The sequence below is a fragment of the Centropristis striata genome, chromosome 4 (assembly GCF_030273125.1).
Source record: "Centropristis striata isolate RG_2023a ecotype Rhode Island chromosome 4, C.striata_1.0, whole genome shotgun sequence".
NCBI lineage: Eukaryota > Metazoa > Chordata > Actinopteri > Perciformes > Serranidae > Centropristis > Centropristis striata.
The window spans coordinates 37,998,512-38,011,174 of record NC_081520.1 but is presented as its reverse complement, the minus strand read 5'-3'; the positions used below and the strand labels follow the sequence as shown (position 1 = coordinate 38,011,174).

The following is a 12,663-nucleotide window of genomic DNA, read 5'->3' as shown; positions in this document are numbered from 1 at the left end:
CTTATAGCTGTCTGGTTGGCTTTAGGTTGTTTAATTGTGCATCTCTACTCTGAGTTAAACTATAAGTGTATCTGTGTGTTTTATTATTTTACCAGCCCAGTATCTATAGGAATTTCTGCACAACCAAACTGGTGATTGGTGAAAAGTTAGAGTTTGGGTAGGTATGTAGTGCATCTGACATGCATGCGGTAGATTATAACTGTAACCACAATGTTTTCATAACCCCATAAACAAGGGTTTAAGTTGCCTTATTTTAACAATACAGTTTTTTTGCCATAACCACAAAAATTCCCAAAGCTGAACCCTACTGTGGTTGCCTTGCACAGATATTGCAGAATTTTCATCAGACTTTGGCCCTGGGAGTAAATTATTGAACATAATCAGGGGTTATGCAGAATCCTTCAATAATGATGATTATTGTCTAGTAACAGGGTTGAATTTGAACTTATAGCAACAAACTGAAAATAGTGTTGGGTAAAAGTTGAACACAAAAACATAAACAAAAAGCCACAACATAAATATAAAAAGAAGCCACTAAAAACAAACATGGTTAAATGCTCTCATTATATTCGTGAAATACAAACAGACTGAGTGAATATTTGGGCGGGCTATTTTTTTACGACAAAAGGCTGCTGAGCTTCCCTCCTGTGGGCTGGCCCATTAACACCAGTAACAGGGCAGCTGTCTGGGCCTTCAGGCCACATCCACACTAACTTACATTTAAACGGCATTTTAAAACAAAAATGATCTCCATGCACACAGGAGTTTTAGCACTGAAATAATCTCCACCCTTATTAACATAACTGAAAATTATTTTAACATGTTCATGTACACTGAGCATGCATATGCTGGCATAAACAGGAAGTAGACAGTTGAAAATACAGAAAATATTATGCCATAAAAAGTAAAACAAGACTTTATCTTACAAGTTGTAGAATCTCTGCGCTTGCCACTTGTTGTGTTTGAGCTGCAGCAGTCATGGCTGTAGTTGCAGCAGCATTTAAGTTGTTTAAATTAAGTGTCAACTTAAGGCTGCAGTCCCCAAGTTATTAAACATATCATCACCTTTAATGAGCTAACACCACGACAAAACCTGACAAATATCATATTCAACCAAAGCAAATTACAAATGTGTAAAAAATACAGCACTATGAGTGAGTAAGAGGAGGCAGGGCTATGTCTATACTGCTAAAAACGAGTATTGAAGCCATTTTAACTGTTCAGTAAATATTTATGTATCGAATAATCACTATTATTGTGGATATAGTCTTAATTAACAACTCACTACTCCATAAGCTTAATCAGAAAATAAAATAATGGAATAATCACTTCCTGCCTCTGTGATCAAAACTGCAACTTCTTCACATATATTCTTGCAAAATCGGCTGATGTCCACTTTCAGACACTATAAATGGCTGAAACCAGAACTAACACTTTTGTGTATCAAAGTAAGCCAGACAGACATACCAAAACATCCAAACACATACTTGTGGGGAAGAGAAACACAAAGTTGCAGGCAAAGTTTGCACTGCTGTAAGAGATGATTTTCAGTAAAATAAATCAATGTAATTTTTAAATGTATTCAATCAGTCACAAGTACACTGGTTCTCTGTACATCTCCCACACATGTTACATAACCAGGAGTCTCCTCAGTGACCATCTCAGTAATGTTGATGTTTTTGGCTGAGGAGAGTTTTCTCAATTTTTCTAAAGAAGAAAAAGAACCCGCTGGAGGCTGAGAGTTTATTTCAGGGCTGATACAACATTGAAGAGCATGGCTTGGTTTGTTGTTTCAACCGTGACCCAAGTTTAACTTAGCGGGCCATCCCAGAGAGAGAATTATTATCATTACAGTAACCTCGGTGCAGTCAAGTGTGCAGACGTTAAGTAGATAATCTGGAAGGGTAAAAGAACAACTATTCATTTTAAATTTACAACAGGACAAGAAGTGATGATAAAGTCCAATACATCCAGAGCATATCTGCTCTCCGTTTTAAATTCAATAGTGTAGCATCAAGCAGAGCTGAACCAGCAGAGCAGTTTGGGGTTTAGTGCCTTGCTCAAGCAGGACCTGACAGTTTGATGGGGACTGCATATGAGCTTTCTTCCTCTTGCCAGCTTCATAAAACCTGCTCTCCATGACTTTTAAATGACTTCCAAATGGGGGGCTCACATAAAAAGTCCTGTAATACTTGTGTAGTGAATTGTGCTCTGAATTCAATACGTCAGAGAGCAACCGCCCTACATCCAGCTGCCCCACAGAGTGTACAAGGTTCAAACCTGCAAAACACTCAACCGAGCACCCGTAGGTGCAACATAACCCTTCATCCTGTTTGTATTTCCATTCATTTTGTGCCTTTGAAAGCAACACATTAGCCTCTTAACCTCTCTCACTGCAATAAAAAAAGGTCTGAGGTCATTTAGAGAAATTAACTAGATGGGGAATTTTTTTACAGTTTTCCTGCCTTCCTAGTGTCGGACAATAAAGACAGGCTTTAAATCTGATTTATGTCCCAGTTTGCACAAAGGTTTAATAGGGAGCTTGTCCTCTTTTGGCTCAATTTCTGGTTGTTTAAGGGATCAGGTAGCAGCTCCTGTCAAAGCCAAAAACCTTCCCCAGAGCTGAGGCTTTTATACTTGGTACTCAATGGCCTTGTGTTAATATGTTTTAACCTGTTTTCACAAAATCCTGAGAATCACAGCATAGTTTAGAGCTACTTTCCCAGGAAAATGCATACTTGTATGCATAGATGTATAGATCTGCTGCGACTGTGGCTGAGGCCATGTGTAAACACAACTTAAATAGAGCAGGACATTCAATAAAATGTACTTTATTATTAATGAAATCAGTGACTTTATAAATACTTATAGCATGACCACAGAGAATACTTGACTCTAAATAGAGGTTGTGCATTAAAGATAAGATGCTGCAGCTCTATTATTGCTGAAAACTACTACAGTTGAGGGAGTCCCTGACTTTGCATGAGTTTACTTAGGACAAAACTTCCATTTAAGAGTAACACATTTCCAAAATATGAACAACAAAAAAAAACAAAATGGTTAAAGAAGCCTTTTCCCTTTGTGTGGTTCAAAATATTGTTTGCCACATTCTCTTTTTGGTATCATGATTTGATTTGATATGATTCTAAAGCATTGTTACAAAATGTATTTAGCAAATTGCATTTAATACATTCTGTAGGTTTAAAGCTGGAGTGTGCAACTTTTGTCACTTAGTGTAATAACACAAACACTGTCATGGCTTACGCTGAACTCCTGCTGCTGTGTGATTTGCTTTCTTCCCTTCCTGCCTATCAAGGTATTGGTTAATACAGGTAGACTGACATACCAGGTAACCAATCAGAGAGCCAGAATAAGCAGCTGGAGCAACTGTGTGTAAGCAAGGTTGGTTGAAGGCATTTGATGCACTGCTAGAGCTGGGAGACAAGGCAAAAAAAAAATTATCACGATATATTTTTTCATATCGTCCAATCTCGATTATTATCACAATTTTTATATTGTTTTTAAACTGCCAGTTTTAAAGCTTCTGCACTGAAAACTAAAGAAACTAGGGATTAGTTGTTTTTTTAATTAAGATATGAAGTAAATAACAAAGCAAATTAAATATGGTGAACATAGAAAAACATAAAAACAATTTCTACTCAACAGTTCCATTCAGTAATAACTTGTTTCTCTGTAGGTTTTCATATGTCCCACGTTCTTGAATGCACCATAGCTGTTCCGACATTATCGAATGCACTGTGTGAATTGCTTTCTATTTCTCTGCCCTCAGCTCTGCTTTTAGCTACACGTTCGGTCTTTCTGTTTACTTCTTCGGCAATATAAAAATAGTGGAGCAGGAAAGGTCGACTCTGATTGGCTGCTGTCATGCACATTTCCAACATGTTTGATCGAATAAATATGCTCACAGCTGATCACTGTAATCAACCTGAAATTTATCGCGATCACTAATCGCAATCATATAATCGCTAAGGCCACTGCTCGTGTAACAGCATTGTTGTGGAGTTAATAAGTCGTTCCAAGTACAAATAAGTAGTACTGGTGCGCCAGTGCGGGAATGTTGCCACAGACACAACTCTACTGCTGAGAGATACGATGAGCTTTATCTGGCAGCTCCAGCTTTAAGAAGAGTTTACCCTGTGTGACCTTATGTACGGTCAGGAGACGGACCATCCTAAACCTTAAGGACCTTTTCTCGCAGCTTATTTACAGCCACATTATGAGCAGCTGAATATTGACTCCTCGGGTCTGCAGCTGGGGTGGAGTTATGTTTATAACCTCAATAACTGAATTCTTTCTAGTTGTACAGTTGTAATGTTTATGTCAAGGTGAAATTAGACCATCAGGTTCTACGGTTTGTCACCAGCAGTGAAACAGTAACCCCGCCTCAACAAAAATAACTCATGGTGACAACAGGCCATTAAGCAGCAGTCGTGTGTGTGTGTGTGTGTGTACGTGTGTAAGGGCACCAGGTGTGTGCAGCTGTCTGTCTGATCAGGGAACTTCAAAGGCTGTTAGAGCAGCAGGGTGTGCTAACAGTGAGAGGAGAATCTGCTCTTCAGATGCTGTGTTAGCTAAAAGGTGATGTGCAAACCGCATTGATATGAATGGATTTAGCCTGCAGTCACATATAGAGCAATAGATCAGAGTCCACTGAAGGGGTCCAATGCGTGTTGAGGCCTTACGATATGACTAACAGATGAAATGCTTTGTTGCACATCTGCAGACAAGGTCGATATTGTGTTAAGGCTTTCTGTTGGGCGTCACTGACGGTGTGTTTCTTATAAAAACCCAACTGTGTTGCAAGACGCTTTGAAACCGGACAAATCAGAACAATCTGTATTTCTGAAAGCGATTATTCAGTGGCCACCGCAAGTTTGCCCATTTTCAAGCCAACATGTATACAACAAAAACGATTTTTCTTTGGGACAAAAACGTATTTTCTCATGTTCTGATAACAGAAGACCGAACGGGGCAGAAAATGAACTTCCTTCCTTCCTTTTACACAGTAAACAAATGTTAGACCACTCGCTTTGGCAACAAAAAGTGTTGATATTAAGATATCATTCAACAAGGCTTGGCTGCAGATTGTTGCTTTGCTTGAGCTGCATTATACAAACAATCATTTGCTGCTACTCGGCGAACGCACACAAAACAGGCCTGATGACAACAGCACAAAGTCCTGGGAGCTTTCTCCAGCAGGAACAGCCCCCCACCCTCTCCATCACTGGTTTGCTGTATTGACCCAGGTAATGGTGATAATGGATGTTATTCACATCAATGGGGAGATCAAACAGTAAAAGGAAACCCTTTGCTTCTACAATTCATGCTCCCAAGTGCAAAGCCTCAAACCCATTATATGGTTCAGCAGGGAGACTCTGGAGGAAAATCCTGTTTCCATGAAAAATGATAACAAATGCAGTTTTTCTCTCTGCCTTTATGGTGTAATACTCAGAATGTTTTAATTTTCCTCACATTTACCCACATTACGCCTGAAAGCTTACAGCACCAACAACAATGCAGAGGTAGTGAGGGTTTATTGAAGCTTACTGACTGGAAACACTGTCCTCAGCCTGATGGTCTACAGGCGGAGCAGAGTCTCCACAAACACTAACAAATCCATTACAGACAAATTGACTGCTGTAAACTTATCAACAAACCAGCCAGGAAATACAATCTCCATGGCACTATGACAAACAAACCAGGTAAGACATAACAAACTAACTGAGTCTAGCATGAGCACTCATTACCAGTCCACTGGTGGCAGCGTGACGTGATGATTATGACACAAATAATTCAGATGAAGGGCAGGAAGTGATAAATCTGTATAGTGAACGAATTGAAAAGAGAGAACTTAGAGAACTTTGACCCGGATTAGTTAATGTGTTGAACATATTCTACTGCCCAGAGGTCTTGTATATCACTATCAGTAACCTGGCCGTGGCTAAAAAACACAGAGAAGTCGTCACAGCATTTGGTAACTGTATGGCAATACCAACTCAAGGAATGTTTAACACAACACTAGACCTGAACATTAGTTGTCTTGACTCCTCCAGACTTAAGCCAGAGGTTTACTCCTCCCCTTTATGTACTGCCATCTTGTGACTTAAAAAACACTTTTTCCCAATTTAATTGACTGGAAGAGCCCTAAACTGTGTTGGTAATGGCTGCCTCAGTTCCCCTCCATCTGGAAAGTTGATGTCACCTGCAAAGAAGCTATAGATTCTCACAAAAACTTCTGTCCGAAACTAAAGCTCCTTTCCACTCAAAAGCTTGACCCGAAGCAAAAAACATGCTTGTTTTTGAACTTGATATACAGTGTGGAATGGTTCAGGCGATGGGATTTGATTTCATTAATTGGTCACTATAAGAAAACAACTATCATTTTCAAATATCTTTCTGATGGGCAGTAAACATTTTCTGATTCTAATCCTTAGGGCCAGGCACTGCTGCCAATATCTATTACAGGGTTACAGCATTACAAGTGTAATAATAACACAGTGATCTTTTAAGGCCAGTTCTGCAGAACAGCAACAGCTGTGGCCACAGTGGTGATTACTGTATGGATTGCTGGATAATGGCACGCTAAATTTCACTTGATGTCATCATCTGACAGAGCAATCGCACTGGAATGTGAAAGCAGCAGCACAGGAAGATAAGTCTCAAAATTTGAAAAAAGTTTGACGTCAATATCAATATTTCTTGGAAAACTTGATTTCCAAGAAAGATTGTGCTTTTTCTTCATTCATAAGTTACAGAGGCTCTTTTTACGTCATTGTACTGTACAGTTACTTGAGGGACTGGTGTTACTGTCACCATTTTAATGCTAAAACATTCAGTCAGATCCCAGGCACCACCAGTGTTGATCACTGTTAGAAGAATTTTCTAGAGTGACCCTTCAATAAAGAAGATTGGATTCGGAGTATCAAAGTCAAGTTGAATTTATTATTCTTGTACAAGAAGGCGCCTTTAACAGTGCAACACACAACCGGGGTTACAGAAAAAAAGGCTCCCTGTGGAGCTCTAAGAGTTGGTTCTTATACATTCTACAACGGGCGGTTTCTAACGTTTCTCTAGATAACCTCACACCGTCTTTCTCAGTTGATTAATCTGTAGTCAGCAGAAAAACGTCTAACCCGTCTCTGACCCTCATTCTGTTATAAAACATTCACTTTGCATGATTAAAACATTGGAAAACCCAGTTTAATACTAATTTTTATAACAATCACTTCGCACAAACAGCATCTTTGCTTTAGTTTGACTGGGTTCTAATTGCAAATCCATTGTCCATTTAAAAAAAAAAAAAAAGTAAGAACCAAACAAAGATACAATCATAAACTCTCTGAGCCCTGTTTGAAAACAATTGTCTTGATATATGCAAAGGATTTCCTGCTGTTTCCGGATCTATTGTCTTAACTATGAAACTCTGTGTACAAGACTGATATTCTCTAGCTTTTGTACTGTTTCCTTTCCAGGTTTCAATGGAGATCTGGGTTATGTTTCACTAATCCTAACAACCGTAAACTCACCAAAACAATTTTAGACATCTTCAGATCAATGTTTCACCGCCGCGGGCCAGGATCAAAAACAGTGGTGGACTGCTCCTTTTCTTTTCAGTGTCCTGACGAGTGTGTTGCATGGGAACACATAAACAGAGCAGTGGAACAGCTCAAGGCTTTATTTCGGGACATAGATAAGACACCACGTGCCCGTGACGAACTTTCTCCACACAAGGACCTGGTTTGGAGGCAGAGTGAATATTCCCATCGGTTGGTACTAAAAAAGTCATTAAGAAAATGTAATGTTTGTGTCAAAACGTATCCTGCAATACTTGGATAATGGATAGGGTGATATATTCTTAAATTAGCCACAATTAGGAATTAGGGGGGAAAAAACATATTCGTTGTCCATCAAAAAAGGTCCAAGACCTCCAAATTTTTTGCTCATATGCATGGAGATGAACGGTCCTCGCTGTGGATAAGTGCCGGAAGCCTCTGAATTTAGGGACTTCCATTTCAAACCCGTTTCTGCTCTGCTGATCCTCTGCCAGATTACTGGCTCTCAATTTTTTATGCTGCGGTCGAAACACAACAAGGACGTTTATTGTCCGTGACCGGCTCGCTCCTTCTGAAGAGCAGCAGTTGTTTTGAGCACATGAAACCGAAGCACGGCTCCTCATCCGCTGCAGAAAGTAATGACCTTTAAATGAGCGAGGTCTAATGCGGCTGCTCTTTGGCCCGGCTTGATTAGTTGATGTCACAGGAAGTGAATAGTATCCTTATCGAGGGTCACCGCTGCAGTCCAACAGTCTGTCATTCCTCTGATGTCATCGGGGCTGGAGACGGAGATCTGGCACAGACACAATCGCACTCATTCGTGCTGCATGTGCACATACGTGTGCACGTATTCAAACAGAGCGTCCTTGCAAATCTAACAGGCCTGAATGGACGTAAGAAATTATAAATACTAAAGATTTTGATGGAGAGAAAAAACTGACCACAAACTGGCCACAAAAGCTTTCTTTAGTAATCTGGTGTGAAGTTTCCCTAAAACTGATTAGAGCTGAAACAATTGGCCAATTAATCATCCAATTGATAAACTGAAGTTAATCCGCAGCAATTTTCAGCATTCTTTAAGTCATTTTTCAAGCATAAATGGCAAAGATTTGCTGGTTCCAGCTTTTCAAATGTTACGATAGTCAGCTTGTCTTTGTCTCGTATGACAGCAAACCAATATTTGTTTACTGGGCTGCTGCTCGGTCATAACAAGAACAATTAAAAATCTGACTCTGGGAACTTTATGATGAGCATTTGTCTCTATTTATTGACATCATATAGACTAAACTGGCTGTTGTCTGTATTAATAACAGGTGGAAGATTCTAATGTTTCACATACTTATTAGTATCTTCATTGAACTTGAGACTGTCTGAAGTACTCATACTTTTTCAATGTGTATAAAGTAAAATATGTGTTAATAAAACATTTGACAGTATTATAAGTACTAAAGCTATTAAGGGAAACAGATCTTCAATCAGATTTTCAACCCAAGGCTCCACTAGACCTTTCCCCGTGTCAAAATAGGTTTGTAGTAGGGCTGGGCGATATATCGATATAAAAGGTATATCGATATATCTTAAATTTGATATGGAATTAGACCATATCGCATATATCGATATAGTTCAAATTTGCACTGTGATCCTTGCTCCAGGCAAGCTGTGGCTTTTATTTAAGATATTTTTTTATTAAGATGTGCACTTTATGGAGCTTTGATTTTTTTAAAAGGTACTCCTGTTATACAGTCAAGTCAAGTCAAGTCAAACTTTATTTATAGAGCACATTTAAAACAACCAAAGTGGGTTGACCAAAGTGCTGTACAGATATCACAGTTGCAGGAAATACGGTAAAAACTAAGATACTAAAATACATAAACACAGTGCAACAATAGAATAAAATAAATTAAAAATATAATAAAATAAATAAAAAATGTAAATAAAATTTTGTTTTTGCAAGATGTCCACTTAAACAGTATTTATGTTCACTTAAATTAATGGTTTCAATAAAACTACTTGTGACATGTCATATTTGGCTCTGACTTTGACTGAATATTTGCTCTCACTTTGCGATAAAAATATCTGGATATATATCGTATATCGATATTCAGCCTAAATATATCGGGATAGGACTTTTGGTCCATATCACCCAGCTCTAGTTTGGAGTATAGGTATCGTCTCTAGTATTGTATCAGTTATATCACATCAAGTGTAAAAATGGTATTGTGACAACCTTAGTGGAAACAGCTCTACAGAGAAGATCTAATGACTAACTTCTAAGAAAGATGGGAAAGTCTTCCTCAGGTCAAACAGCTATGTGGTTAAAACAAATGCAATACAATGAATGTCAGGGTAGATATGGATTGGAGGTGAAGGACACCGCTTGAAGAAAACCAGAGAAGGATCAGCACAGGAAGCGAACTTGATAAGAGCGGGGAGGGTTGGAGGAGATCACATACAATGGTCGGGCTGAACTTAAAACAGGAGATCAGCACAAAAGGTTCATGTGGTCGAGGCCAAACAGGGGTAAGGAAAGGTAAAGACGTGGGGAGAGTGGGAGGGCAAGAGAGGAGGGAAGTCAGCTCACCAAGAGGAAGGGTTGAGGGAGGAAAACACATTGACCTGTCTTCTTTAAACAAACAAGTAAAGACATACCAACTGTAATGTGCAGAGCTGAGGTGGTGTGTCCTTCTCACCCACATACCACCGTCTTTACATCTACATTCACACGCTGCCCTCTAAATATAAACATTCATCTGCAGCTCATCATGCCATCCAACTTTGTTATTACAGTCTAATATACAGTACAGGCCAAAAGTTTGGACACACCTTCTCATTCAATGCGTTTCCTTTATTTTCATGACTATTTACATTGTAGATTCATCAAAACTATTAATGAACACATGTGGAATTATGTACTTCACAAAAAAGTGTGAAATAACTGAAAACATGTCTTATATTCTAGTAAGCAAAGGGTGGCTACTTTGAGGAATCTAAAATACAAGACATGTTTTCAGTTATTTCACACTTTTTTGTTAAGTAAATAATTCCATATGTGTTCATTCATAGTTTTGATGCCTTCAGTGAGAATCTACAATGTAAATAGTCATGAAAATAAAGAAAATGCATTGAATGAGAAGGTGTGTCCAAACTTTATATACATTTACCATAGTCTTATTATAGCTGATTTAAAGAAGGAGTCACAGAAACAATGACCAAGATGATAAACTTTTTTCTCTGCTAGACCTGTGCAGTGAGAGCTAGAAATCACTCTGGGAATGTGTTTGGCTGTGTTTCTGTGTGTGATAGAAACACAGTCTGCTGCCCGGGCAGCGCTGAGCCACTTGATCACTGCTGGTAACAGACGAAAGCTGACAGAAAGCAGACGGAACGCTCCGTGACTACAACCGGACCTCTGTGGATGTCAGGGGCTAAAAATACATGCAGAACTATTCAAACTACTCATAACCAACTTCATATGCCATGGAAATCAGCAAAGTATGATATCACATTATGATACAGGTGTCCAACATCAATCTGTCCAACTTTTGCACTGTTATGAGTTTCAATTGCTCCTTTTTTATGCATCACATAACCTGCCAACACCCACAGTGGGGTGTTGTTTCCAGAAAGGAAATGCATTGATATTAAAAAAGAAAATGGCATGTGGACTTTAAAATACGCTAAATATTGAACAATACAGTACATTTAAGCAGCAGACTTTAAGTTATTGTTCTGTATAATTTCTTGTTTCAGAAAACTCCCTATAAAATCTACTTTCTCATTCTAGCATGTACATATAACAACAAAGGGCTCTAGTAGGAGTGTAGAAAAATATTGATATACTTAGGGTATAGTTATATTATGTTTTGTGGCACTATCAATGTTTAATTTTAGTTTACATGCAAAGATTTGCAGCACACAAAGATGGGTGCAGTGATGTTGGATGTTAGATATTGTGATGCACTGTTATGACTGCATATTAAGTTTACAGTATTAACATATATTGCAATATATTGAATTATAACGCCATGTGTCATGCCCATAAACAGCCCTATATACAGTAATGGGACAATTTAGTTGTGGTTAATAAGCCACAGCCTGTGACCACCCCTAATAAGGCTCTCTTACTTCTAAAATCTTCTCCCTGTGAGAACTTACAAAATATAGTTGACTTGAAAAATCATGTAAGCACATTCATACACCCAGGTACCAACATCACAAGGCTGCAGAGGCTGGAAGGTTTATTACCCATACTGAGAAGTAGGCTAATGTAAGCAAGAGGGGACTGTGCAGGATCACAGACATGCAGTGTACGCAGGAGCTGCACCCACAGCACAGCACGCTGCAGGGAGATAAAGTTGATCTACCTTTTATCTCCCAATATCTTTAGAAAAGTCCCTGCAAAAAATGAGCAAAACTTTCCCCAGTCTCTGTCTGAACTGTTCCTACTGAACACAGCTTCTAATTCCTACAAACTTTTTTGTAAATTAGTCAGTCTCGAGGTGTTTTACACGTATCTGTCTGTGTTGTACCTTGACATTAAGATAGTTAAACATATATCCCATCAACAACAGTCCAAACCCCTCGTGTTGCACGGATCGAGTATCAAACATTCCCAGGGCGCTTACCTCCCCAGGTGAGGAAGAGGAGCAGAAGTCCGAGGAGCAGAGAGGTAGTGTCCCGTGCAGCCATGGTTGTTGGTCGGCTCTGCAGCTGTCCGTGCTGGGGTGTGTGTGTGTGTGTGTGTGTGTGTGTGTGTGGAGGGAGTCTGACAGGCACAGGTCCTCCTGGAAAACTGTGTGAGACGCAGAGAGAGGAACGGCGGAGCAGCGCGGGGAGGCAGATGATGCAGGAGGGGCAGAGACAGGAGGTCCTGCACTGTAAAAAATACTAATTATTTCTTTAAAACCCGTCCCAGTTTGCGACTAATTCAGACGCACACTTGTCTAAAATTCGTCAAATTCTTTCGACGCATTATTCGCTGTAAACAACTCAGTCTAAGCTATTTTGTGAACTATTTATGACGATAAATAGACTGGCATGAGCTCAGAGCTCGAGTTCAAATCAATGGCTGGAGTTGATATTTTTTGCA

At 39.2% G+C, this 12,663-nt stretch overlaps 1 protein-coding gene across 3 annotated transcripts in view; it reads right to left on the bottom strand.

Moving 5' to 3' along the window:
• Window positions 1-12,363, bottom strand: part of mcamb (melanoma cell adhesion molecule b) — a 53,211-nt gene extending 40,848 nt beyond the window's left edge. For all 3 annotated transcript variants that reach the window (XM_059330839.1, XM_059330840.1, XM_059330841.1), the window contains exon 1: window positions 12,200-12,363. In XM_059330839.1, the coding sequence (XP_059186822.1) occupies window positions 12,200-12,263 (64 nt within the window). In that variant the 5' untranslated portion in view covers window positions 12,264-12,363. The remainder of the gene's footprint in view (window positions 1-12,199) is intronic.
• Between the last annotated feature and the right edge of the window lie 300 nt (window positions 12,364-12,663).